This window comes from Saccoglossus kowalevskii, chromosome 4 (genome assembly GCF_978046115.1).
Source record: "Saccoglossus kowalevskii chromosome 4, keSacKowa6.1, whole genome shotgun sequence".
Taxonomy (NCBI): domain Eukaryota; kingdom Metazoa; phylum Hemichordata; class Enteropneusta; family Harrimaniidae; genus Saccoglossus; species Saccoglossus kowalevskii.
This window is the reverse complement of record NC_140644.1, coordinates 27,821,787-27,847,061: the sequence shown is the minus strand read 5'-3', so window position 1 is coordinate 27,847,061 and position 25,275 is coordinate 27,821,787. Positions and strand designations below refer to the sequence as shown.

Below are 25,275 nucleotides of genomic sequence, written 5' to 3'. Positions count from 1 at the left end.
TCCTAATTTGAACAAATTAACAATTTATCTTACTTACTTTCATAACAGGATCAATATATGTTATGGTGAATGCTTCTTCCCAGACCGCTCGACTTTCTGTTGTTTTCAGGAATTTATCACACTTGTCGTGAACTATTAATGGATTAATGGGACAATTAGATTACTTTCCCAATGACACAAGAATACTAAACTAATTACAGTGAACTATCAATTCATCAAATATAAACACAATATACGGTCAGGTCCATCCAGTCCAAAATGAAACATTATTATATTACCTCTTGTTTTGTGAGTGAGTATTCTGTGTAGTACCATGTGTACGATTAACGCAGCATTGTCCACGCCTTTCCCTGTTGCACGTGACAGCTGATGAATATCGCAATTTAAATGTTGCCAAAAATACTGCGAAACATTTTGAGTGGCAGCTATGGGTGAACAGATCAAACCGCTGAGGTTCTAACAGAACAAAACATATGATTATAATTTAAGATATACATTACTGGTGTAATAATATTATCTTTTCAGTAAATACAATGTTTGAAATAATGACTAATAATTAAGTGAACCATCCCTTCCTCAAATTATACCATTTACTCCTTCTTATACCACGTTCCCATGAATTGCTACTGACTGACATACCTGTTTTACGTCTGCAGACAGTAATGCAGTGTGCATTATTAGTCTGACAATAGCAGAAGCAACAGCAGACATCTTTCGGCATGGTACTGGCTCCTCGTCAAGTCGCGTTTCCGGTGATCCGAGATTATGACCAGTTTGCATGTTGCCAAAGCTAGGAAAAATAAGTGTCTCCTATAGCGTGATTACGTCATCGTACACTCATGAGCGAGGTCTATTATTCTCATTTAAAGCGTTATTTCTAAACATAACTGGGCGCCAAACAGAATACAACCCTCACCCATCACTTACCCTACAGGTTCGGTTTCTCCGCCATCGTAGTGGTGCAACTGTCCATCTGTTTCGTATTCACCTTCGTGAACTGTGTCGCCGTTGGAACTGCTACCCTGTAATTAAAATAATATGTACTCATTAAATTATTATTACTATTAAAAGGTACTCCTAGATCAATATAAATGAATGAATTCTAATATAACTGTGTGTATAAAATGCGTACATACCTTACCAATGACTTCTACATGACGGTGTGGGAAATCTAAAAAATGCAATACAGTTATATTTTGTTAAACGATACTATTAGTTTAATTTTTCCATTATACATTGAGGAGACATTAGTGAAAAGTAGATTTGTTAAAGCTGGAAACTTACAATACGTCCTTGTGTTCTCCGTTCTCTCATGCATCGTCGGTAAGAATGACTCCTGAAATAATGACATCAAGTTATATGGTGACATATTGGACAATTTATTCTGTACAATTATATGGTAAGAACAGACTGAACGGTAAAATACTAAGTTTTAAGTTCGGTTGATTGATTGATCAAAATGATTTGAAACTTGATACATGGGACAATTAACGTAAAAAACAGCATATCAATATGTATAAGAGTAGGCATGTATGTTAGCTACGTGATCTAGGTCACTAACCTAAAGAATATATAAGCAACGTCACACAGTAAATAAAACAAGTCATACATTAAATAGGATATTATATCTAATTCATTTTGTAATTTTGGTATTGGCTTCATACTTTGGCTACTGATATTGCAATCGACTTGTAAATGGACTTACCATCATATCAAGTGGTGTTTTCATCAACGACGTAATTGGTTGAATTAGTGAATTTTCCTCCCCAATACATTTAAATACAGTCATCGCATGTATAACGATAGCAGCCAATGTACGGTGTAAGGATGGCTGACCAGGAAGAACTGTTATTACAGAGCGATTACCGCCTTGCCTGTTGTAAAGGAGGTCTTCTGCAAATTTCTGTCAATGAAAAAACAGACCACTCAATATATTCATCATTATAAATACATTAATAAAAGAGCATCATCGGATAAAAACGAAACACTGAAATGTATTACCTTGTGTTTCACAAATGGATTATTTTGAATATGTTCATTTAGTCTATGTAATAGCTGCAATAGAAGAAAATTATTATTACTGTTGTTGTTGTTGACAGCATTGTTCAGCAGATTTATATACTATCAACTATTTATAATATCAAAAAGAAATTATAGTTAAGGAAATCCGTAATAGAAACATACGCTTTGTTTTAGAACGTTTCCCGCTTCCATTTTGTCACTGTCATAAAGTAGGGTCACAGCTTGGTATATAGCGAGCAACAACATGGCTTCACTGACCTCTCTAGTTTCCATTAAAGGCTACAGGTGGAGAGAATAAACATTTTTACTGTAATGAATAACTACATTACACAAACAACAGATGTTATTATGTATTATGAACTATTATCAAAAATTGTTAGAGTAAATAGCTTTCTAGGAATATGTTGTGTTTACCTCAATTGTCTTATGTATAAACTTGTCATCAGATGATGATTTTACTAACTCGATTATAACTTGTCTTATCTTGCGATAATCATTACCACATATAATGTATCTATCTGGTACCTCGAGCTGAAGACATAGATGCATGATAAGTATCACTTTAATTTGTAAATGTCACATGTTAACCGATTAATGATATATAATTACAACAGGCAAACAGCTTAATTCTGAATTGTTTGATAAGCATAGTATTATGAGAGTATCACGTGACTAATTATACACGAAAACAGCACAACGACCTTATCGGCCGACGGGAACGTTTGCGTTCAGTGTCAGGGTTTCATTTCTATAAAGCGATATAGCTTCTACACTTGATGTAAACACAGGAGAGTGTTTGAATGTGAAGTTACTAAGCTTAAACGTATCTTAAGAGAAAATGCAAACGTTCCTGGGAGTGAACATACGTCTTAGCACGATAGCATACACGGCCTTTTACGGACCGTTAATTTCTTTTCTTTTCGGTACCTAAATTTATAATAATGTTCTGTGTCGATTAGAATCGTCAAAATATTACCACTTTACCTCAACAATCAAGTCTGCTGGTAGTAACCATTCGGTACCTCTCTGGTCGTGAATAATTGACTGTAAACAGTCGGAACCATATCTTCGACACAGCTGTTTCAGTAAAAAGTCCCTCGGTAGTGAGGAATCACACTTTTCGCAATATGTCTTGGCTACTTCCATCAGTCTCCATACATATTGCATATACTGTTGTCCAGATTGGTTTCTTTGTGGGTTACTACTGCAGTATTGGTACATCACTTCAGCAGTAACTGTCAACCCGAAACGAACACTAGCGATATGTTCCAATTGGTCAATATTTACCAAATCAGGTTCTTCCAATCTAAACTGGATAGCTTTTTCTATTATTAAAATAGCGTCGTGTATAATGGATAATTTGGAATTACTGTCAGTTTTAACCACTTTGTTGTATAGAGCGTCCTGAAAAGATGATAGTGTGGTTTGATCAGCAATAAGAAAGAAGTCTGTGTCATAAGATACTGAAAAATTGTAAATCTAGTAATCACAATTTATATTCGTTACCTCTATGCACTGAATGCTCAGTGAACTGAATTCAAGAATGTCCTGTTCTGTCTTTACCACATTCCCTGTTTTACTAAGATAATCCTGAAGGGATGTGCGTACATTGTTATCACTGAGAAACAAGAGTCAATTAAAAAATATATGTAATTATATATTAAGACAGGTAATGTTGATTTCTAGAAATGTACATTCGTGTTCGTATCACAATGAGATAAAGTGGTTTCAGTAATTATGTCGTACTAACCTATATCGTAGAAGTAATTGCAATACAAACGATCTGACAACTGGTGTTTGATCGACACTCTCCTCTGAAAATGGTGACGGGCGTTTCGTTTCAACTTTGTCGCCTGTTTGCAGGGTAACATGACTCATCAATCTTTCTATAAGCTTCATTTCCGGTGGCTGTTCATCCGTAAAACAATATAAAGATATGTACTCCATGAAGAACGAATTGCACTGCCGTCTGAAACGTGTGTAAGCAGCTACATTTTCCCTATATTGAAGGCAACATAGACAAAAAAACAATTAATGAATTAATAATCCAAACATTAGTGTATATATATATATATATACTGCGACTATTAGGTATTAGCTTTACGTACTTGTTTTTTGTAGTACTTTCGATTTTGAAATCTTCACTGACGGGTTTTTTACACATGCATTTTCTCTGAAGTAGTTGATCGAACATAGGCTGTACGCATTTTAAGCAATACACGTGGTCACATGGCAATATAACTGGTTCAGTCACTGCTTCTGTGCAGAATCGGCACTCATTGTTGCCTAAACTGTAAACAAGTCATTGAATAATTACACCCAGATCACACTATTTTAAAGTGATCTCTGATGAGCTAAACAAGTACAGGAAAAAAATGACCAATTTACATGTGTTTCTCTTAAAGAAACTGTGGTTAGTATGATAATAGATTACATCACTAGAATAATGTTATGACTGATACAAGCTAGAGCCAGTTAACAGTTTATAATTGTGCGTTTTTGCGTTGAATGAGATCGGTCAAAATAGTTCAACCCGAAACAGCGTCCGTTAAAACAAAATGGCCACCGCCATTCTGAATTGAATAATGGAATTAATGCGTATGCATACGTAGGACGTGATGTATGGTGTACATGTATGGGTTTGAATGTGATCGGCCAATCATGACAGAGATATGGTCCTTGGACTGCATTGTTAAAACAAAATGGTCAACAGTCGGTAATTATGAATCCGACCTGGAAAAAATAACGTGCATCACCCATTATGTTCAATGAAAGTTTGAATGAAATACGTCCATGCATGACTGAGATCTGATTAAATGGCTGAAATGTTTGATTTTGATGAATTGTTATTACTAAAATAGTCATTTTTAATTGGACCATGAAACAAATGCATGTGCGTTATTATAATAAGTATGATATGATGTGTGATGCGGGTGAAGTTATATCGTAATCGGCCAAGACATGTCTGAGATACAGGTGCGGACGGAATCCGACCTGGGACTAATAATCATACGATATTCATATAATGTCTCCGTATTCAATCAGCTGTTTTCTTTCGAAACTGTAAACAGGTACAAATTAATTTTGTTTCCAAAATGCACTAAATCATTGGCACAATACATAATACACAGCAATTGCAACGACAAACACTGAGAAAACAAATCAGTATGTATTAATTGAGCGCCATAAAAAGAGAAAAAATATTAAAACTTTGGTTTCCTATTGGAACTTGTCATGAAAATTCATTCGTCACCCATAAGTTTTTAATGTATCAGAATGTTCTTACCGAAAGTATTTTTCTTGTGCAACTTTATTTGCCATCTTCAGCACCGTTTCCACTACCTTTAATGCACCTGTTGAACCAATTTTGTGTTTGTCGAACGCCTGTAAATTAGAATTGCACATCAATATATTTGAATATTAAGAGAGTACGAAGAAAATTTTGCGCTTCGTCTCATGTTTGCTCACCAAATCAGTAATGGAGCCCTTGTCCTAAATGGTGAAGTGAATCCTTAAATCAGATCAGAGGGTCGGCACATAAATGGGGATGGGTAGACGAGACTGCTAGCATTTTTTACAATCTTAATATTCTTTAGTCCCTTTCACAAGTGAAATACACATAATTTAATCCAGGAATTCCTGAGCTCTATGACATAGCTATACTCTACTATATACATTATTCCAGCCAAGAAGATAAAAAACAAAAGTTTTGAATTCATGTATACATAAAACGATTCTCCCTCTAAATTTAAAATGGTAAACTTTTAATCTCTTCAAAAAAATCCTATATTTGATTTGGTACGCAACTTGTGCTCATTACTTATCAAACCTCGAATATTAGTAGCCCGCGCACAATCACATATAATGCCAGTTTACATATTGCACCGAAAGAAATATAAATTAACATACCTTCAGTAAATGAACAATCTTCTTAGCATTTTCGTTGCCAACATTAGTATCAGGACATAAGTGGTCCACAAAAGATTTTACTACGCAAAGTTTCTTCCACAAATTTCTGAAACAATAACTCATAGCAGTTTAAGACACATTCTCAGAGGCGGTTGAAATTAAAGAAAACACCGTGTCGCTACGTAGAAAATTAATAAGGCGCGATAATTAAAATGAAATATTTCATTTAGTGACGCAGTATTTCTACTACGTATGTGGGCTGATAGCGTTGGTACATACACTAAAAATCGCACATGTGAGTATACAGTTTGATGCACAATCGACATTTATTTTTATTTTAAGATAATATCTCGTATATAAAACATAGAATATTAAAACAAACATTGCATCTTTAATGTGAATTAACCTTTTACCTGGAATCTGCAATGTATTGCTGGCTTTTATTTCCATACAATTCCTTGCTTTGCCTTTCAGATTCATGCATTTTTTCTACAATTGGTCTGGCTTTATGCATCATGGATACAAAATGTGTTCTCTTCTCATATTCAGACAATTGGGTCTTCTCTAGATTTTCCAAAAGCTTTAGCAATGAATAGACGTCAATTACCTTCAATAAAGAAAATCAAAACGAATATAGGGGTTCAAGTACATCGGCCTATTATTATCGTTCCGTTTTTCTTCCTCTTCCTCATTTTTCCCAGCTCATTTGAGGAAGCCGCCATTCTCAAATTTGTATGATAAATGTGAAATTGTGCCCTTTCAGAATTTTGTTAGGTCAACAACTTATATAGCCATCTTGGAATGAAGTTAAATCATTTGTGGCCATTGTTAACCTTTTGCGTGGATCTAAGCATTCTGAATTCAATGTAGTAGCATTATTGCTGTATGAGCTACCACTTATCCCGATTACAAACGTTCCGGAGTTTGAAAATCTTTTTTTTTTCATACCAAATAAACACACTTTCAGCATGTACGTACACAGCTATCTTTGATTTCTTCTAAAAATTAAGTATTCTTACTCCGTTTATCTAATATTTTGCCTCAATTAGGGGCATTTGTGACCCTCGAGTGCTTTAACCAATCCCTTTTTTGGCATATTGCATGTATGGCTTCTTATGTGAAGGATAATTTTGAACAATTTCTGAGAAAATTTACCACAATTTTATTTGTAACTGTATAATTAAACACCCATGGTTGACATACACACAGTTAATACACTCATACTGACAACAAATGTATAATACATTTACCATTTCATTTTCAACTTCAAGAGATAGGTCTACAGCAGCGGGAAATATTTTCACAATCTGTTCTAGATATTGTAGTCTCGTATGTAGGTTGTGGTATGTCACGTGAATGTCCGCAACGCTCATAACAAATGAAGATTTGTCTTTGGCTTTGTTTGTGATGAAGTTCGCAAAAGCAGCAGATGTAATAGCCTTTCGAATTACATTCTGTTGACAAATGATGTTTATTTATTATTCACAGTGTCTGTACAAGTGACTGTGATGACTATTGTACATTATGTAATGTGTGCCGATATGAATCAATTTATCAATGTTCTCAAATACTGTGCACGTACCATGTATTTGTCTTCACTGTCTGTGGTTCTTAACATATTTCGTAAGAAATCAGTAAAGTAACAGCTGACTATTTCGTCGTAATAGGGATGATTATCATCCATGACACACATTTCACTAATTTCAGATTGCTGGAGTAATTGTTTAAACTTGTACTCCAATACATTGGCACCAGATGCTATGATGAACGGAAAAGAGAAAAATATTATTAAATATCGTTTAAATGTAGAAATTGCTCACAACAGAAAAGTGTTTTTCATTTAGTGATGCAAATCCATAATCATCTTTCAGCGTCATCAAGTCTTATGTTTGGTACAGGTGAGATAGTAACAAATGTTAAATATACCTTTTGTCGCAATTGCACTCTGTAGAACGCGGTCAATGTACGTTTTCACAACCCAGAAGAAGGGGAAATCATAACAAATATTACTGGTCGACAGCACAGGTACAATTTCCCGGGGTAAGTGATTTATTGGCGACAGAAAATCGTCATAAGTCATCACTGCTAGTTGTGGATTTCTTAATATCTCTAACCACAATTGATGCTTCCAACTACCTTGAGGTGACGTAAGAATATCCAAATTATCATCTTTATCCGCAAAAGCTATCACTTCTGCGAGTATTGGTGTCACCACTGTTTTCAGTTTCTGCCACACTGTTCGCCTATTCAAAAAATATTATTATTAATATGTTAGATTGTTTTAGTGTGTCTAATTTAGCAGTGATGAGTGCAATGTACTTAGTAAACTTGTCTCACCTGAATGTACCATTTATTTGGATCTTCTCAGAGCACATGGCCTCATTACATAACCATTGGGCAGCCGAGTGTCCTATTCGCTCATCTCTTTCCTTCAATAACTGACATATTCGTGCTTTTATCACATTTGCAAATGTCAATTTAGCTGAAAAATTAGTTAAAAAAGATCTACTTATTTTCATGACATTAAATTACTAATTCAAATTAGATTATAGATTATTTCAAAATCACATCTAGCACGATACTTCAAACAAGCGTCGGCGATTGCTAACTAATTTGCGTTCCAAGCCTCGCTTTCACATTGATGAAACGTATTGACGGCGAATCGTTCGTATTGTATTGTTGGGGGCGAAAGCGAGGTATGGAACGCAAATAAGTCAGCAATAGCCACCACATGATAAAGGTGGATATGCTAGGATGGTCTTACCAACGTCATCCTCACTTTTCAGTAGTCTTAAAAGCATTTTCACTCTTTTACGTTTCCTGTTACCTTCCACGTCTTCAACCGAAGCAGTGGCGGCATGGACACAGGATATGAGCAGGGCGACTGTGTTTACGAGTCGTGGGCTGTCTTCAATTCGTCTACCTGTAAGAACAGTAGTAAAGGATTATTGGATGGTTATAAATGGGTGTCGTTCAAACTAATTCCAATTCTGATATTATGATAGTAATGATTCACTAATCAATTTGGTTTACAAAAGCACGTAAAGCATGCGTTTTATGCTGAATTATTATTTTATATATTATTATTTTCCATTATTTGTGATAGCCAATGTACAGCAGAATGCACTATATAAACCAGTGCAATGTATCACCTTGTAGGTTGATATTGTCATCTGGGGTATTTTCGAGAGGTATCCGTCCTAGTGAATCGCCTTTATCTTCTCCCACAGTGCCAGTATCGTCCGACTCGTATTTCACCACGTCTGGGTCACTTTCAAAGATTGCTCCCAACGGTCTGTCTTCGAACGCTGACGTGTCTGGTGACTCTGCGTGCGGTGAACGAATTTCATCAATATGTACCGATCGCCATTTCCCACCTGTATTGCAAGAATAGTTCAAATGTTCAACAGTAATGTTTGAATTGTGGTAGTTTTAATCCACAGTCGAAATGTTAGTTTAGAACGCATGAAAACAGAATTCACTGGTTCACATTTTATACAATGTTTTTCAGGTGTAATGGCTTCCCAGTGTATGCATGTAAATAAATGAGTTATAGAACGAAAGATATTTCAAATAAACACATCTTTGATATTACTAATCATTGATGGTATTAAATGCTGAGGACATTGTTGTAAATGTACGATATGTGCTTAATCCGACCAATTAAACACGTTTACACACTATCACTCAACACAATGTAACAGCAAATGAAACATACCATATGCAATCTCTACGACAATGACAATAATTCGGCGCATTTTAATGCAGATATGGAGAATAACTTACCTAGTAGACTATGAGAACAGCCACCAGCAAGCCTTGGAAGCTGGATTATGAAAACAACATGTCTAGAAAATTTGTGATCAGTCTCGCCATTGTCGAAGACTTCGTTTCGTTCATTCTGAACAATGTATCGCGAGCATTCTATCAAGTTAGTATGTTTGATTTCTCCTTCACACTGAATTATCATCATTTGGTCGTCTGAAGACGTATCCATGAAGAATTCCCTTTAAAGAAGAAAATGTAGTTATATCTGTGTACTTTTTTACTTATTGTATCGACGAAATTATCCGAGGTCAATAAATAGTTTTTCCCTTACCTAATTTTTTCTGTAAACTGGTTTTCGGTTTCAAACTCTTGTAAAAACAAACAATTCTGTCTTAATTTTCTTGGTTGTAAATTCAATACCTTTGCCACTTCGCTTAAGTCTTGCCATGGAAGCAGGAGTCTTGAGTGTGTTGTAACCTATCAATAAATAGTTTGTCGGTCGCAAAATGTGTATTAATGTACTTACACCACAAAAACAGTCTGAGCTTAAAATTATTTTGGTCAGTCCTGGTTTATGGAAAAGAGATGTGGAAATTGAACAAGATTCGGTTAATATATTTGAAGTATTCAAAGTGTAAAACACTTTATACAGTAACGTTGGAAGGATGTATTGTGAAGTACAGAAAAAATATTCTGAATGGCCCAGTTATGGGTAATAAGGAGGGGCAAGATGGACAATTAAATTTTACATAAATTTGACATAACATAAATTCATGGCGGGTTACAACTTCATTAATTTCAGTAAATGGGCATAATATAGGAGAAACTAGTGACCATATATATGCACAAACCTGTGCTAGGATGCCATTATTATTTTTCTTTTCTTGATCAAGCTTGATTTCACATTTAATGTACTCAGCTAAACTTCTATGATTCTGTTCAAAATTATACTTGTACCCTATTCTCTGTGCAGAATCATACGGATCTTCAGGGTCACAAAGCACAGACCCGGGCAATCGAAGTATAGCATCGGGGACGGCACAGGCTAACAGTGCATCCTGAGACAACTCTAGTACCTGAAATACAACATATATACTACTTATTATGTTTTATATTTATACAAGCTGTGGTTACGTAGAATATATGCCATGGGTTTTCCGTGTTTAGAAGTAGGTCAAAGCGTGAAAAATACTAATATTTTTTAATTGTATTGATTGGAACACAATTGTCTCCAACAAGAAACTACACGAATAAACCTCTGCAAAGCCGAAATATGAAGGCGAATTTGCACCACCGCTCGATGTACTTATAATAGTTGTATGCTAGTTTCAAACCCATTTCATTGAACCACGGGTGAAAATAAAGCGTTTAGATGCAGTATTACATTTGAACATGGTTTTTAGTGCCTTAAAGTTATGAAGTCGGCGGTAAATAATATAGTCTTTCCTTAAACAATAACCCATATATTGGACATTGGCATCATTAATACAACTACCAAATATACCGTAAGTAGCAAACGAATTGGTCTGAATGAAATTTAAATATTCCATTATTAATGATATGATTGCGTGTCTTACCCTATTCTCCCATTCCTTCTCATCTTGGTAATCTTGTTTTGTCACTGACGAGCTGATGTTTGCTACAATTAGAGCTGGCGTATCGCTGCAGTAACCAATGAAAGCATCTTGTACATCGAAAGTAGACCTGTGAACGCATTCAGCATGGGCGTTTGTTTTATTTTGTTTGAAAGTAAGAGTTATATTATATGTCGACAAAATAACAGTTATACATGCAATTGTGTAATTGGAATAATAAGTACAACTTTCCACAAAGTAGGTTATGTAGAAACCCTAAACACGTTAGCATCACAACTACCAAACGACCAGTTGCAAAATGGTGTACATGTGCATATCGTAATGCAACAATATACGTTGCACGTAACTTGAAATCGGTAAAAAATAAAGTAAAAAGAGTATCACTTTGGAATATTGCTTTAATCTCGGAATATGACAAATAAATTAAAATATCGTGAGTCATGTTGTATTAGAGTTAGTAACACGATCTATAACATGTTAGTGTTCACCTACCCATTTGTCTGACCAGGATTTAGGCGAATATGCGCAAAATCATGGGCCCATGTATCTAGTCGTTTGGCAATACTTAGTTTGTCTGAAGTTAGCATTGTCGTGGTTGACAGAAAATGCTTCTCAAGACGATTGATTAAAGGTATCGGGAATCTCTTGTACACTGCCTGCTTGTCGGCTACAACAATGAGCCTGAGCACAAAAATGAACCATATTGAGGGTACATTAGTGGGTAACAACTGAATGCTGATATCAGATCGTTATTAAGTACACTATATGAGTATATTACCTGAAATCATTGTGCACCCGGCATTTGACTCTATGTGTCCCAAGTCCCAAGTCTACATATCTATCTTCGCCAAATTTCACATAAAATTGATTCATCGCATCATAAAGACTTTCATAGAGACTTTCCAGATTCAGAAGAATAACAGTTTTACCAGTACCCATGCAAAGTTTGATTCGGTTGATTGTACGGCATATCTGTATATAGAAATGATATAATAACGTTTTGTTTAAGGTAGAGATGCAGTTTATTTGGCTTGCTTTTTAATTGAGTAATTAGACAATGAAGATGGTATTATATATCCAACATGTTATATGAACATGTTACATGTTTCTGAAAGCTTATTATACAAACTTTATAAAACTTGTCTTTATTTTAAATATCCAGAATGCGTTTTTGATTTTGGGTCAAAAATATGCTTTTTTGGACAAAAGTGGTTTAAAAAAAATTAGCTTAAAAACTTCAAGTCCGTTTGTGGGTAAAGTTACATCACTGGATACCTTGGTATACTACTAATTCAAATGCGTCCACTCATCTCTCTAACGGCTTTCAAAGTCGCACAGCATGACCTCAAAGTTCACTCTTTTCTATTTTTGCATAATTTATATATCAATGTTAATTGCGGACTTGTTATTTGTGTTCCACTCGCCGTAATAAATTGTCCGGACGCATTTTGAAGGGGGAACACCTTGTCAATAATGTGTAAAAATTTCGAGGCAAATGGCCAAATCGTCTATTAGCTATTTTAATTTAAAACCCAAGAATTCACCAAAAATAGAAGACGAGAAAAAGGCTAATTTGCATATTTGCGCGTTAAACCGGGAATTACTGCTTTGTCATACTTTGTCATACTTTCTAGACTATTGAAATTGAAAGTTAACGTATAGACATAGACATTTTATGTAAAATCGTTGAACCAGAACAACTGCTCTTGAATATATAAATCAGAAACACGTCATTCATACCAGTGTTTTGATGGGGTCGGTAAAAACACGTGGCAATGCCCAGTAAATATAACGTCATGTCATGAATTATTAAACAGGGGGCGGTCCTAGGAAGGTGACCTTTTATCACGATCAAAACATCATGGCTTCTCTTCGAAGTATTTTCAATAAAAAATCTACGAGTATTTCAGAGCCTATGGTTTACCGTGAAGAGTACAAAGTGGGATATTAACTTATTTATCCTTGATGATTTTTATGTAGTATTGAGAACCAACTACAGGAAGCGAACGCACAATAATGAATAATCGCGTAATCCTAGAATCGAAACGCGAGGCACAGAAGTTTTGTTCGTTTTCAATCCAATTTTTCCCACTGCAACATATTTGTTAAAAGAAATATTTGAATTCTGTTCGTTTTTTTAAGGAGGCATTTTTTTTATTTTTTCCGATTTTGGCAACGCCTTATTCAGGGATTTTCTGAGACAGTCGCAGACAATCAGCGCTCGGATGTACGTACAAGACATGCTGTTGTACTGCCGGCGACGGTCGCCTGAAAGAAGAGAGCTCCAGCCTAACGTAAAAGTTTTAAAAATTTCGAACGGTTTTAAATAATAAGTGTTGGAAATCTGACATGTTTTAAGAGTGCAAAATTAAGGTGCATTTTCGAACGGTCGAATTTTTCTGAATAGAAATCGGCAAATGAAAAAAATAGGAGTGCTAAACAGTGTGCTTTGTTAGTTTAAAAAAATGGAATGTCCGTCAAATTGACGTAAACTTCCCCATTTTTCACGGTAAAAGCAAAGGTCGTGGCCGAGTTGCAGGCTAAAAAACTCAAAAATCAAAACAAAATCATCAATCAGTAAGTATTATGACAAGGAAAACAAAACATCAGACGTGGAGAAGCGGTCAGCGCGTCAAAAGAGTTGTTACCGTAATGTATCTCTAAGTTACCTCTCTCTGTGATATATTTTTCATTGAAATTATTTGGTTGTTTTCAATTAATTTTAGCGTACCTCTGCAATTTATTTTAGCATTGTCAGTTGTTTGCTTCATTGAATTAAACGGAGTTCGTCCGGTTGCAAACAAAGCTGTCTCGCACCACCTAGCAAAACTTGCGAATGATCGAAGTACAGGTACCCATTGGACAAAAGATACACAAAAGTTTGTATCTCCCCGACCCAGTGCAATATATCCGGTTAGAATCAAAGCTCACGTGTCCCTTATTTGAGGGACCAGATTCTGCCGTAAATTCGGGATGGGATTTAGAAAAAAAATGGGACTTTTAAGGTGTATTTTGGCGTCATTTTCGGACATTTCAATCATTCCTGATGCCTAAAATAGAGTTTAAAATTTACCGTAGTCATTGACGCCTATTCAAGAGTATGATGTTTATTGTGACTAGCGTGAATGGGTAAGCTTCGTTTCGACAATGAGCAGTTATCACTGTAAACAATGTTAAATTATTCTTCACATGCTCAGTTTATTTTTTAAGAACAATTATTTAAAAATAAAATCTCTCAGTCAATCAGAAACTCGGATTCATGCCTTCAGGGAAAGTCATGTTTGGACGCTCACATCGATTTTGTTTTTCGTTCGGTGGGCTGATGCCTTCAGTGTAGCTTTTGCCTCTTCCGACATAGAAATCATCTGAATCTTCTTTCTACCTCTCTTTCTTTTCACACCACGCATAATGTAATGATAAAAATTAGGAAAAAACGCTGAGGAAATATGTTTGGTTTGCTAGCGAGCGAGAACTGATTTGAGAATAATTGCACATGCGCGTGAATTGAATGAACTATGACCCGTACAATCTCGATTTGCATATTGTCAATCAAAGGTCTTGTTGTTTGGTTACTCATGCAAATTAGGCAATTGGACATAAACATTGCCACGTGTGAGTGTTTTATTTTTAATCAGAAAATAAACAGCAATTGTAACGGTGTTCCAATAAGAAATTATTGGTCAAATTTTCACAGAATGTTCTTTAGATAATACAAGTCATTGTCAATGACACGTCCCCGTTCCGTTCATATTTGAGTGACATATACATTCAAAGCAGATCATGACCGAAATGCACCTGCATATGTACAACACATTGTGCTAAATCTGAACAAAATCCATCCATGCATGACTGAGATCCGGTTCTGGAATTGTGAAAATACGTGATTTTGATGCATTTTCGGCCTTAAAATGGCCATCATTCCGCTATTGTTAAGCAGATCATGAAACAAAGGCACATATCTATTTGTGACATGATGTACCATGTGTGTGTGAAGTTTGAAATTGATCAATCCAGATATGTCTTGGATACGGATCCAGAACTGAATTCTTTAACAAAATGGCCGCCAGTCAGCCATTTCGAACTTGATCCGAAAAAAAAGACGTGCATCAAGGTCCTATTATGTTTAATGTATGTACCAAATTTGAACAAAATCTATCCATGCATAACTGAGATACAGGTCCGGAATGGTGAAAATGTGCGATTTCAATGCATTTTCGGCCTTAAAGCGGCCGCCATTTGGCTATCGTTAATGAGATCATGAAACAAATGCACATACATATTTGTGACATGATGTACCTTGTGTGTGTGAAATTTGAACTTGATCAATCCAGACATGTCTCGGATACGGATCCAGAACTGAATTCTTTAAAACAAAATGGCCGCCAGTCGGCTATTTCGAACTTGATCCGAAAAAAAATGACGTGCATCAAGGTCCTATTATGTTTAATGTATGTACCAAATTTGAATGAAATCCGTCCATGCATAACTGAGATCCGGATCCGGAATGGTGAAAATGTGCGATTTCAATGCATTTTCGGCCTTAAAGCGGCCGCCATTTGGCTATCGTTAATGAGATCATGAAACAAATGCACATACATATTTGTGACATGATGTACCTTGTGTATGTGAAGTTTGAACTCGATCAATCCAAGCATGTCTCAGATACGGATCCAGAACTGAATTCTTTAAAACAAAATGGCCGCCAGTCGGCCATTTCGAACCCGATCCACACAAAAAAATGACGTGCATCAAGGTCCTATTATGTTTAATGTATGTACCAAATTTGAACAAAATCCGTCCGTGCATAACTGAGATCCGGGTCCGGAATGGTGAAAATGTGCGATTTTGATGCATTTTCGGCCTTAAAATGGCCGCTATTCGGCTATCGTTAATCGGATCATGAAAAAAATGCATGTGCATATGTCCCATATAATGTGTGATGTATGAGTGAAGTTTGAACTTAATCGGTCCATGCATGTTCGAGATACAGGTGATCACGGACGCACGGACGCACGGGCGCACGGACGGACGGACGCACACAGGGCAAAACATAAGTCCCCGTTTTCGGACTGCGTCCGAACGGGGACTAATAATCTATATAAAAAACGAAAAAAACTATTTTTGATTGAAATGCACAAATAAACTGCAAATCTACCTTAAATGTAATAAAATTGTGGTTAGTATATTACTGGTCGAATATTGTGTCCGAGCACGGGGTCATTTTCCTGACGTTAGGGTGTCAGATGCTCTTCGTGCAGGGGCCTATATATTTGATCAGTAATACTTTTATTACATGCTGCTCACCCGATATATATTTATATTACTGACGAAAACAATATATATACCATCAAGCCAAAAAATGCCATCTTTAACAAGCATCCACTGCATAACAATACAAGATTCATTGGTCCCCGAATATCCCGGAGGCTCCTATCCTAAACCGTGTTTTGATTTGTGGAGGCATATAATATTATGTGTATTTAATACCTGAGTAAATTCCTGGTCCTTTGGAAAACTGCTTCCATAGATTATCATAGTGTCCTTCATTCGCAATATTTGCTGCTGTAGAATACCAAGTGATGCAAACCTCTCAGTCATAATCAACAAATATCGCAAGTCACTGCAAGTAATTAACACACATTAACAAAAATAAGTTATCTCAAATCACCCAACTATAGTGCTGTAAAATATGCCGATCAGATATGTTTTGTAATATTGTTCTATATGACATGTCACTCGATAACTATAGTAATTATCTGCCATTAACCTTAATTATTAAAAAAAACTAAAACTTACGTCTTGCAGTGCAATTAATCAGGGCGCACAATGCATATTTTTGTTTATTTGGAGTGGTTATTCGATATTCAAAAGATATTTTCATTTATCACTGTTATGTCCACAATCATGTTTTCAATTTCCACCCCCTTCCGTATACACTTCTTGTAACATTGAATACATAAATAGTATAACTACAATTACCTGTCCATATCAAGATGTGCTTTAGGCAAGCCGTGAAGACTTGCTTCAATAAGTTGCCCTGCGCTGCACCCGGGATCCTTAAGTAAACATAAACATCGATAAAATGCAATTTTGGTTTTATTTTAGCACTGTTTCGTGCCGTGGCGCATTGCACTTCAGCAGGCTTGTGTATAATGAATTATGAATTTGTATAATCTTTCCTACAAATTGATGCATATATGTTTATCACTACCAGAGGAAACATTTATCATGAAATAATTCTACAAACTTACTAAAACTATCGAATAAAACAAGAAAAGAATGATGTGTTTACCATATCTGACACTTCGTCATTCTGGTGATTCATTAATAGATCTTCAAAATATTCTAAAGGGTGGATGTTTTCGCCTCCTCCAAAATTACGTAAAATTGCATGTTTAAGCTGGGCGAGACTGGGTTGTCTATTCGATGCCTTTGCAAAACCATATATCATCTTCATCAGGCTGTGCCGGAAAAGTGATGGCAAAGTGTTGGTGTAAATGGTTGATTGTATAGTATCAGAATTACAAATTCAACAATAATCTATACGGTCAATTAGTACATACTGTTAAGCACGTTAACATACCTGTAAAAGTCTCTCAGACCGAAGAATTCTCCTGGCCAATTTTCTTTGCTAATATATAAATTTCTGTACCCCTTTGCTAAAGCAGGTATGCTTGATTTAATATGTAACATAACGCCATGATTGGTTGAACAAATTCCCCTGTAGGAGGCAGATATATTATATTACTATTATGAAAGTTTAAGGTTTTTCTCTTGTTAGATGTTGTACAAGTATGAACTGACAACCACCCACATTCAGAGGTAGAAGTTATGCGCATTTACAACCACACATACAAATATTTGGAAGTAAGTCGTATTACGTGCTTACACCAAAACCGTATATCCATCTATGTTTCAACAAAAAATGAACATTGACAGTATTGATTACTGTTGATGTGGTCAGATGCTTAACATAGCTTACCTGGCAGTATCTTCTAATTCATTCAAATCTGGTACTCCTCTGGAAACAAATATTCCCCTATTCATTTTAGCAGGATCAAGAGCCCAGTTGGAGATTCCTATGAATCCAACTTTTTTGTATGGTGGAGGGTCATCGTCTTCAACACAGCCACACTCTAACAATGGATGTAACGCCTGTAAATGATATATAATGACAAACACCGTGCTACTGCACGTGAGAGTGTGTTGGTTGTACATGTAATATTACACACAAGCACGTCGTTAGTTTCATAAATCCCGCAGCCATTCCCTAAATTCTTAGATTAGAAGATGCTTCGCTGACCGCCAGTTGTAGTTGCAACGATAATTAGCACACCCCGGTATTCGGTATGTAATAATAAATACCTTGAGAGGCATTGTAGGTGAATCTTCCGCCAATCCAACCTCATCCAAAACAACCACAGACACAAATCGGTTGAGATCTTTGCCGTCTTGGAAATGCCCACATTGCTTAAATGTGTTTACAATGCCTTCTGGTGTTGACAAAGGGCTACATTGGTATGATACCATGTGTACCTGTAAATTAAAAGCCAACAAAACTTCAAAGCTACTACACTTCATTTATTACAGGTGCTTGAATCCTAACCGTCCAATTGGCAAAGTTTACGACCCACCAAGGTTGACAACAAATTATTACTTCAAGTGAAAATATTGGAATACCTGTTTAAAAGTCGTGAACAGCTTTGATGTTGAGTTTTCGCCTTGCATAGCATTGGCCACTATGGTTTTAGCTAATGACTTAGAACTGCCAGGCTTACCAACTAAAAATAAGGGGATTCTCATGTCTATGCAAATGACCATCATAAATACATTTTCTTTAAGTGCTGCATTTCTTGCAATAGTTTCAGGAACTTGTAATTCCTCAAGAAACAGGTCTTGACACCTTCAAAGGATGCAAAATAATAAAATAGACATGAAACAAGGTGACAGTGACAAAAGTGTATTGCAAAACATATTAAACACAATTCGTTATATACCCTCAGTGTATGATACATTTTATTACCTGTTTATTTCGGTCCAAAATTGTTGTCCACCGCCAGGAACATCGCAAAGCCCTGTAAAATGTTCTACCACAGCATTTCTGTAACGTTCTCTCTCATCTTGTAGACATGCATGATAACACACACCAAGTGCTAACACTAAGGCCAGAGTCAATGGATTCAATGTCTGGTAATTGAAAAATAAACATTGAACGATTCATTGTTTGATTCATCGGACATATTTCTTTTCGGGGATTGTGCAATAATTGTAATACTTATAATTTACCCGTATTGTTAACTCTAGTCTGCGAGGTAGCTATGATCAAAACGTGATAACAAACATCACTTTATATGTCACTGTTGAAAAAATATACACCTGTTACATCTGTAGACTACATTAAACAAATTGCATTGTGTTTACGTTGTGTACATTATTGATTGAAATTTTGCGTGGTCATCGACCCCAGGTATAAATCGAGTAGGTTTATAAACGTAATCACACAACGAGTGAGGAATCGACTTATACCACAACAAACATTCTTACCATGTACGTGTCTTCTTTGTCTTTTTCTTTCTGTTCTCGCATCTGATCCTCTATTTGCGGATGTTTGTAAAACCAAACAAGTACATCCATTGTTCTTTCCACGTCACGTAGACTAACAAAACTACATTCATTCTGAAAAATTAACATATTTACAAGTTAGAAGTAAACAAATTAATTAATGTCGTTATGCGTGTTTTTCGTATTCTCTTTTCTGATGAGAACCACATTTCACTAATCCCCCATTATTTTACATACGTGAAGGGTATTAATTTTACTTATGCGACACTATAAGTAAGATTCGCCAATACCAGATTCAAATATCATAATTACCTTTGTTTGTCTCATAAATTCTTGTGATGAAGACAGGATATTTGTTATAATTACTTCACAATCTGCGGTTAGTGGCGGAATATGGTGCTTCTGAGTTTGAAATGAAAAAAATATTGAAAATATTATGTACATTATTTCACGCACAATAAATCATCACTTAATAATTTTACTATTTCATAACTATGACAAGAATTACAGAAGTATATTCATACATATCGTTTAACAATCTGTCTTATATAAAGCTTTTCAGTTTCCTGGCTTAGTTGACCAAAATCCCACACCAAAGACATCATATTTGGTGGCAATGGTTGAACTCTATAGACAAGTTGTCTGAGAGGCACACGTCCTGTAACATACAAGTTATATATTATATTAAATATCACATATTTCCTGCTATATGAAAAGACTAATATCATAGGTTTGTAAACTAACTTTGGTAATTTTGTTTTATTTAATAGCTTGTATATAATTTAAATAACACAAATGTGCTGACATGGGAAACAAGGCATCCATAGTAATACACATAGTAACTGTTGATATGAATTTTCTGTTTTATGAATAAATAGAGATTCAATTGTTCAATAAAAGCACAAGCGTTTAAACGTGTTAATGCCAAGGAACCTATATGTACAATATAAATAAAATATTGGTATTTACCGAGTTTGTCGTCTGTTTCTTTAGCTTTTATTCGATAACCTAACCCTGCAGATTCTAGTTTTGCTATCATCTTTTCTTCATGCCTAATGGACACAAACATAAATGCCATTCAATAAAATAAGCATTCTGCCATGCACACCCTCGTTATGCACGACCATAAGCATATATAATCCTGTCAGCAGTCGGCTATCTTTGAACAGATGACAACATTATTGTATGTATGTGTGTCATGATGCACAATCTAGGCATAAAGTCAGAATTGGTCAAAGCATGTACCAGATATACATGTCGCCAGTCACCAGTCGGCCATTTTGAGTCGGATTTACAAATCAAAATGGCGTACACCAGCTACCCATAATGGTTAATCCTCCATCAAGTTTGAAGTAAATTGGTCAATACAACCCCGAGTTTTGGTTCCAGACATGTCAAAATATCTGCTTGACTGTAGCCATCAGTTTTTTGACCGAAACAAGAAATCACCACAGGTGTACATGTACCAAATAAGGTAGTAAGTATGTGCGGGGGTTGAAGAGAACCGATCCAGGGGATTCCAGAAAACAGCTATGAACGAACGCATGAATTCATGGGAACTAAACCACGGGTCCAAAACTACTTAATTAATGTATAAATATCGAAATACCAATAAAGGTAAAGCTTGACGAACTGTTGTTATATATATCATACCTACGATAAGGGTTACATGCAACGATAAATCTCAAACTGGTTTCATCACACGAAATCCGTTCACCATTCATTCTTTTATCGCACATGATTTCTTTGATAAGTCCAATATTTTCCGTGGTATTTGCTTCATCGAAAAACAATACTGTATCAATATCACGCTTTTCCTTGTTTTCTGCTGCAATTTGTTGTGCCTTCCCAACCTTTTTTACTATGTCCTTAGTTGTTGTTCCACCGTGGATCTGACAAAAAAGGAAGAAACGCCACCAATTAGTAAAAACGTCCTTGACCTAATGTCTCGAGACAGAATAAATTAAAATCTTAAACAATGTTTGGGGTTAATTGAAGTACATTTAAGCGTCGGCTTCTTACTGTTGATTGACTATTTCAAATATTCCCCTCATATTGTTTGGCATTATTTCTTTGTTAACATGATAACTTACTTTCATCAAAATCATATTTTCCACTGTTTTATCTTCGTTTTGTCTTGCTAGTAATTGGTACAAATATTTTATTAACCTGGTTTTCCCAGATCCAGTTTCACCCATCACTACGACTGGAATACCACATCTAAACAAGTAAAATTATAATTAAAATACATGAGCAATAATATTATTCCGCACTCTAAAATATCTTTACATGGAAGAACGTAAATTTGAGAGATAGTGAGTCGCAGCATATTGTCCAGTACCTGAGACGCATGTATATGGCCAGAATCTTTTTGGCATTATCCGATGTCAGCTCATATGTTTCATCGGGATCGTGTAGGTGTCTCACGCCAATTGCTTGGCATAGTATCTGTAGCTTTGCTTCTCTGAAACAGAATATAATACAATATCATCACAAGTATGTGACTAATCACGACATTGAAATAGTGAACAAGTACATTAATGCAGATAGACTTCCGCGGATCATTCATGTTTATGCTTTTACTCATGATCAATACATTTTAAACTAGTCAACACAAATTATGTTGCAAATTACGTACTTTTCAAAAGCATCATAATCTTGACGAAGATCCACATTTTGTCCTTTTAGAGCTGCCCGTAGCCTGTTACTCATTACACCACGTTCAATCACAGCATCATTGACTGGATCAATCAAATTACCAAAACGATCAATGTTAAATCCAATAAAAGTCATAGTTGTATGATCGTAGTTGAAGAAGATATATGGATGAGCACTGTAATATATAATACAAGTCAATAGTTAGGTGTAACATATGTGTCTGATTACATAAGCTTATACTCAAATACATGTGCATATTAATGTATATGGATATGTAATAAATATATATTTTATTTACTAATAAATAAATATATTTAGTTACAATTAAGAATGTAATATTTACCTTGTCTCCCATTTTCGTTTAAGTTGATATTCGGTGAGATCGTCACCAATATTGTCCATGTCCCCGTTAACATCAGATGGCAGCTCTTGACAGGTTATGTGCTCGTGGTCAATGTTACCATTATCCAGTGTCAGTGAACTTTGGTCTGAACACTGAAGTGAGGGGGTGGCAAAATCCTACAGAAAATGTCGCAAATAGTGATATATGATAGCTGTGAATTAAATAACTTGGGATGGATTGGTTGGTATACAATATCTTATATCCGATGCTAACAAAATATTCATTCGACGCGCAAATTTGTTTTTGCAACTTTCGTTCATATTGCACTCACAATGCATTTACATTGGGGATCCACATGCAGCCAATACCAAATTAGGGGAAATGGGAACATCATGTTCGATCTAAAACCACAAAAACAGCTTAAATTGCAAGGCTATCAATTATAATCAGCGTGGACATAAATGAGAACAAATTGTACGCAATTCGGACACTTTTTCTCCAAATCTTGCAAACAAAATGATGATAACTTGATCAAATCAAAAAATATCATGATATATGGAATAACGTATGTAATAGTATAGTACATGTTCACAGACTGTCAACGGAATCAGGCGATATTTTAGTAAAGAATCGGCATAGGGCAAAAACAAAAACATTTAAGTATGTTAATTTAGGAAATTTGAGGACCAAAATGACAGCAAGCTAGCCGTATTTGAACAAATAGCAATCATACATAGTCTTTGAGTTTAGTTTAAAATGAGTCATTCATGTCTTGGGAATGGTTCGGGACGGACAAGATGCTGACTACGAAAAACAATAACATCGCTAGTTACTTATTGAGACTAAGGCATCGCACATCGCCCTGACCATCAAAGAAAAAGTTTATACATGACAATGATTATACATAATAGATGAAAACTGCATATATCGATTTATTATCCAACAGGTAACCAACTGATTTGCAGACTGGGTAATTCTCTGACGAAAAACCTAATAATCAATTGGGCTGATGATTTATACAAGTCCTGTAATCCACAATAGTTTATCACAAGAGTATAATTGTTAACTAGTCGTAATAACGCGGCTTATTCGCCCATCATGGTCAACGCATATGTATAATTAACTCGACTTACCTTGGCCATTTGAATCATGAATCTAACAACAAAGTTTCGGAAACCGTACAAGTGTGTATCATCTAGATACTCTATATTACAAAACAAAGAAGTTTCACAGTCTTTCAGTTGTTCGTTGAGGAATACCACAAAGTTCCTCAGCTCAGACCAAGTTGGGTCATTGATCCCACAATGTCTGTAATTCGAATAATATAGGCAGAATGGGTAATATTAGCTCGTAATCTACATGAACGAATCGCTCCGTAACATACTGTAAATTCAATGTCACCATGTAAAGTGAATTACCTGAGTAGTGTTTCCAAGCAACTAACATGATTGCCTTCAATCTCATAAGAATCGCCGGCCTCGTTTTTCTTTACAAAGTCAAAATAATCCAGATCTACCCCAATAGTATGTCTGGCAAGGTACTGGAAAACACGCTGTGTCTTTACACTTCTGAATTCTGTATCATCCATTAGTGGAACATTGAAGGATTCTGTAAATTAGAAAACAGTTTCGATATATAGACCAATATATGTGATAGAATTAATGGACTGAAATATTTATTTTTCACTGTGTACTGAATCGATGTATGAGAAAAAGTGGAAAATGTACCAATGCTTTTATTTTCGTCCAACCGTTTCTCCATCAGTAATGTTTCCTTTGGTGATCTGCACACAATTGTAGGTAATACTGTGTATAGAGGTTGGTTGGTAAATGCATCCTATATAATTAACAAAATATTACAAAGCTGATGAACGGCTAATGGAACAAGATGTCAGTGGCGATGGAAATCTTTCATTGCAATGTAGCCTCTATTTCTATTATGTATTTTGTTCACTATAATAATACAAATGTTCACCCCAGTCTATACAGATTTGTCGTTAAAAGAGATCATTGTTGTCTTGAGCGAAATCTGCATATCAATGGCACCTTGGATCAATATTTGTGTGATATAATTACCTTGTTGTCAATGTCTACAATGGTTTTCCTGTTGCTCTCAGAGTGTAAAATCTCTATAACATAAAGGTCAAAGGGGTGTCGTCTCCAAACCCGGCCATGTTTATCAGTGAGTCCACCAAGTACAATCAAATTGAATAGAAGCTCATTAACACCGCTTTTTACCTACAAATACACATATCAATTTGAATTGTAAATTAATAAACTGGAAAGAAATTTGTATTAAATAATTACTTCCTATAAAACTTACCAGTGGAGCTATGTCAAAATGGAAGATTCTTGGGACTGGGGTATCGGGGTGTGATGTGTAGGGGATGAGGTAGTCAACAATTGAATCTATATCCAC

At 35.6% G+C, this 25,275-nt stretch overlaps 1 protein-coding gene across 1 annotated transcript in view; it reads right to left on the bottom strand.

The window, feature by feature from the left end:
• The window catches only part of LOC144345639 (E3 ubiquitin-protein ligase rnf213-alpha-like), a 31,841-nt gene extending 7,396 nt beyond the window's left edge, over positions 1-24,445 (bottom strand). The window contains exons 1-48 of the mRNA XM_085498364.1: positions 24,276-24,445; positions 23,991-24,165; positions 22,858-23,033; positions 22,495-22,689; positions 22,198-22,320; positions 21,950-22,076; positions 21,510-21,748; positions 20,826-20,908; positions 20,381-20,514; positions 20,169-20,258; positions 19,839-19,970; positions 19,318-19,481; positions 18,975-19,197; positions 18,660-18,830; positions 18,277-18,449; positions 17,878-18,015; positions 17,587-17,755; positions 17,274-17,350; positions 16,782-16,914; positions 12,073-12,266; positions 11,787-11,975; positions 11,277-11,403; positions 10,551-10,775; positions 10,031-10,176; positions 9,718-9,938; positions 9,084-9,308; positions 8,696-8,854; positions 8,269-8,413; positions 7,858-8,174; positions 7,514-7,689; positions 7,182-7,385; positions 6,345-6,538; positions 5,932-6,037; positions 5,309-5,406; positions 4,131-4,313; positions 3,773-4,021; positions 3,529-3,640; positions 3,007-3,426; positions 2,437-2,553; positions 2,185-2,301; positions 2,002-2,055; positions 1,706-1,903; positions 1,285-1,336; positions 1,137-1,171; positions 928-1,022; positions 640-790; positions 279-456; positions 38-132 (exon numbers count right to left, since the gene is read on the bottom strand). Coding sequence (XP_085354490.1) covers positions 38-132; positions 279-456; positions 640-790; positions 928-1,022; positions 1,137-1,171; positions 1,285-1,336; positions 1,706-1,903; positions 2,002-2,055; positions 2,185-2,301; positions 2,437-2,553; positions 3,007-3,426; positions 3,529-3,640; positions 3,773-4,021; positions 4,131-4,313; positions 5,309-5,406; positions 5,932-6,037; positions 6,345-6,538; positions 7,182-7,385; positions 7,514-7,689; positions 7,858-8,174; positions 8,269-8,413; positions 8,696-8,854; positions 9,084-9,308; positions 9,718-9,938; positions 10,031-10,176; positions 10,551-10,775; positions 11,277-11,403; positions 11,787-11,975; positions 12,073-12,266; positions 16,782-16,914; positions 17,274-17,350; positions 17,587-17,755; positions 17,878-18,015; positions 18,277-18,449; positions 18,660-18,830; positions 18,975-19,197; positions 19,318-19,481; positions 19,839-19,970; positions 20,169-20,258; positions 20,381-20,514; positions 20,826-20,908; positions 21,510-21,748; positions 21,950-22,076; positions 22,198-22,320; positions 22,495-22,689; positions 22,858-23,033; positions 23,991-24,165; positions 24,276-24,445 — 7,674 coding nt within the window. The remainder of the gene's footprint in view (positions 1-37; positions 133-278; positions 457-639; positions 791-927; positions 1,023-1,136; positions 1,172-1,284; positions 1,337-1,705; positions 1,904-2,001; positions 2,056-2,184; positions 2,302-2,436; positions 2,554-3,006; positions 3,427-3,528; positions 3,641-3,772; positions 4,022-4,130; positions 4,314-5,308; positions 5,407-5,931; positions 6,038-6,344; positions 6,539-7,181; positions 7,386-7,513; positions 7,690-7,857; positions 8,175-8,268; positions 8,414-8,695; positions 8,855-9,083; positions 9,309-9,717; positions 9,939-10,030; positions 10,177-10,550; positions 10,776-11,276; positions 11,404-11,786; positions 11,976-12,072; positions 12,267-16,781; positions 16,915-17,273; positions 17,351-17,586; positions 17,756-17,877; positions 18,016-18,276; positions 18,450-18,659; positions 18,831-18,974; positions 19,198-19,317; positions 19,482-19,838; positions 19,971-20,168; positions 20,259-20,380; positions 20,515-20,825; positions 20,909-21,509; positions 21,749-21,949; positions 22,077-22,197; positions 22,321-22,494; positions 22,690-22,857; positions 23,034-23,990; positions 24,166-24,275) is intronic.
• Between the last annotated feature and the right edge of the window lie 830 nt (positions 24,446-25,275).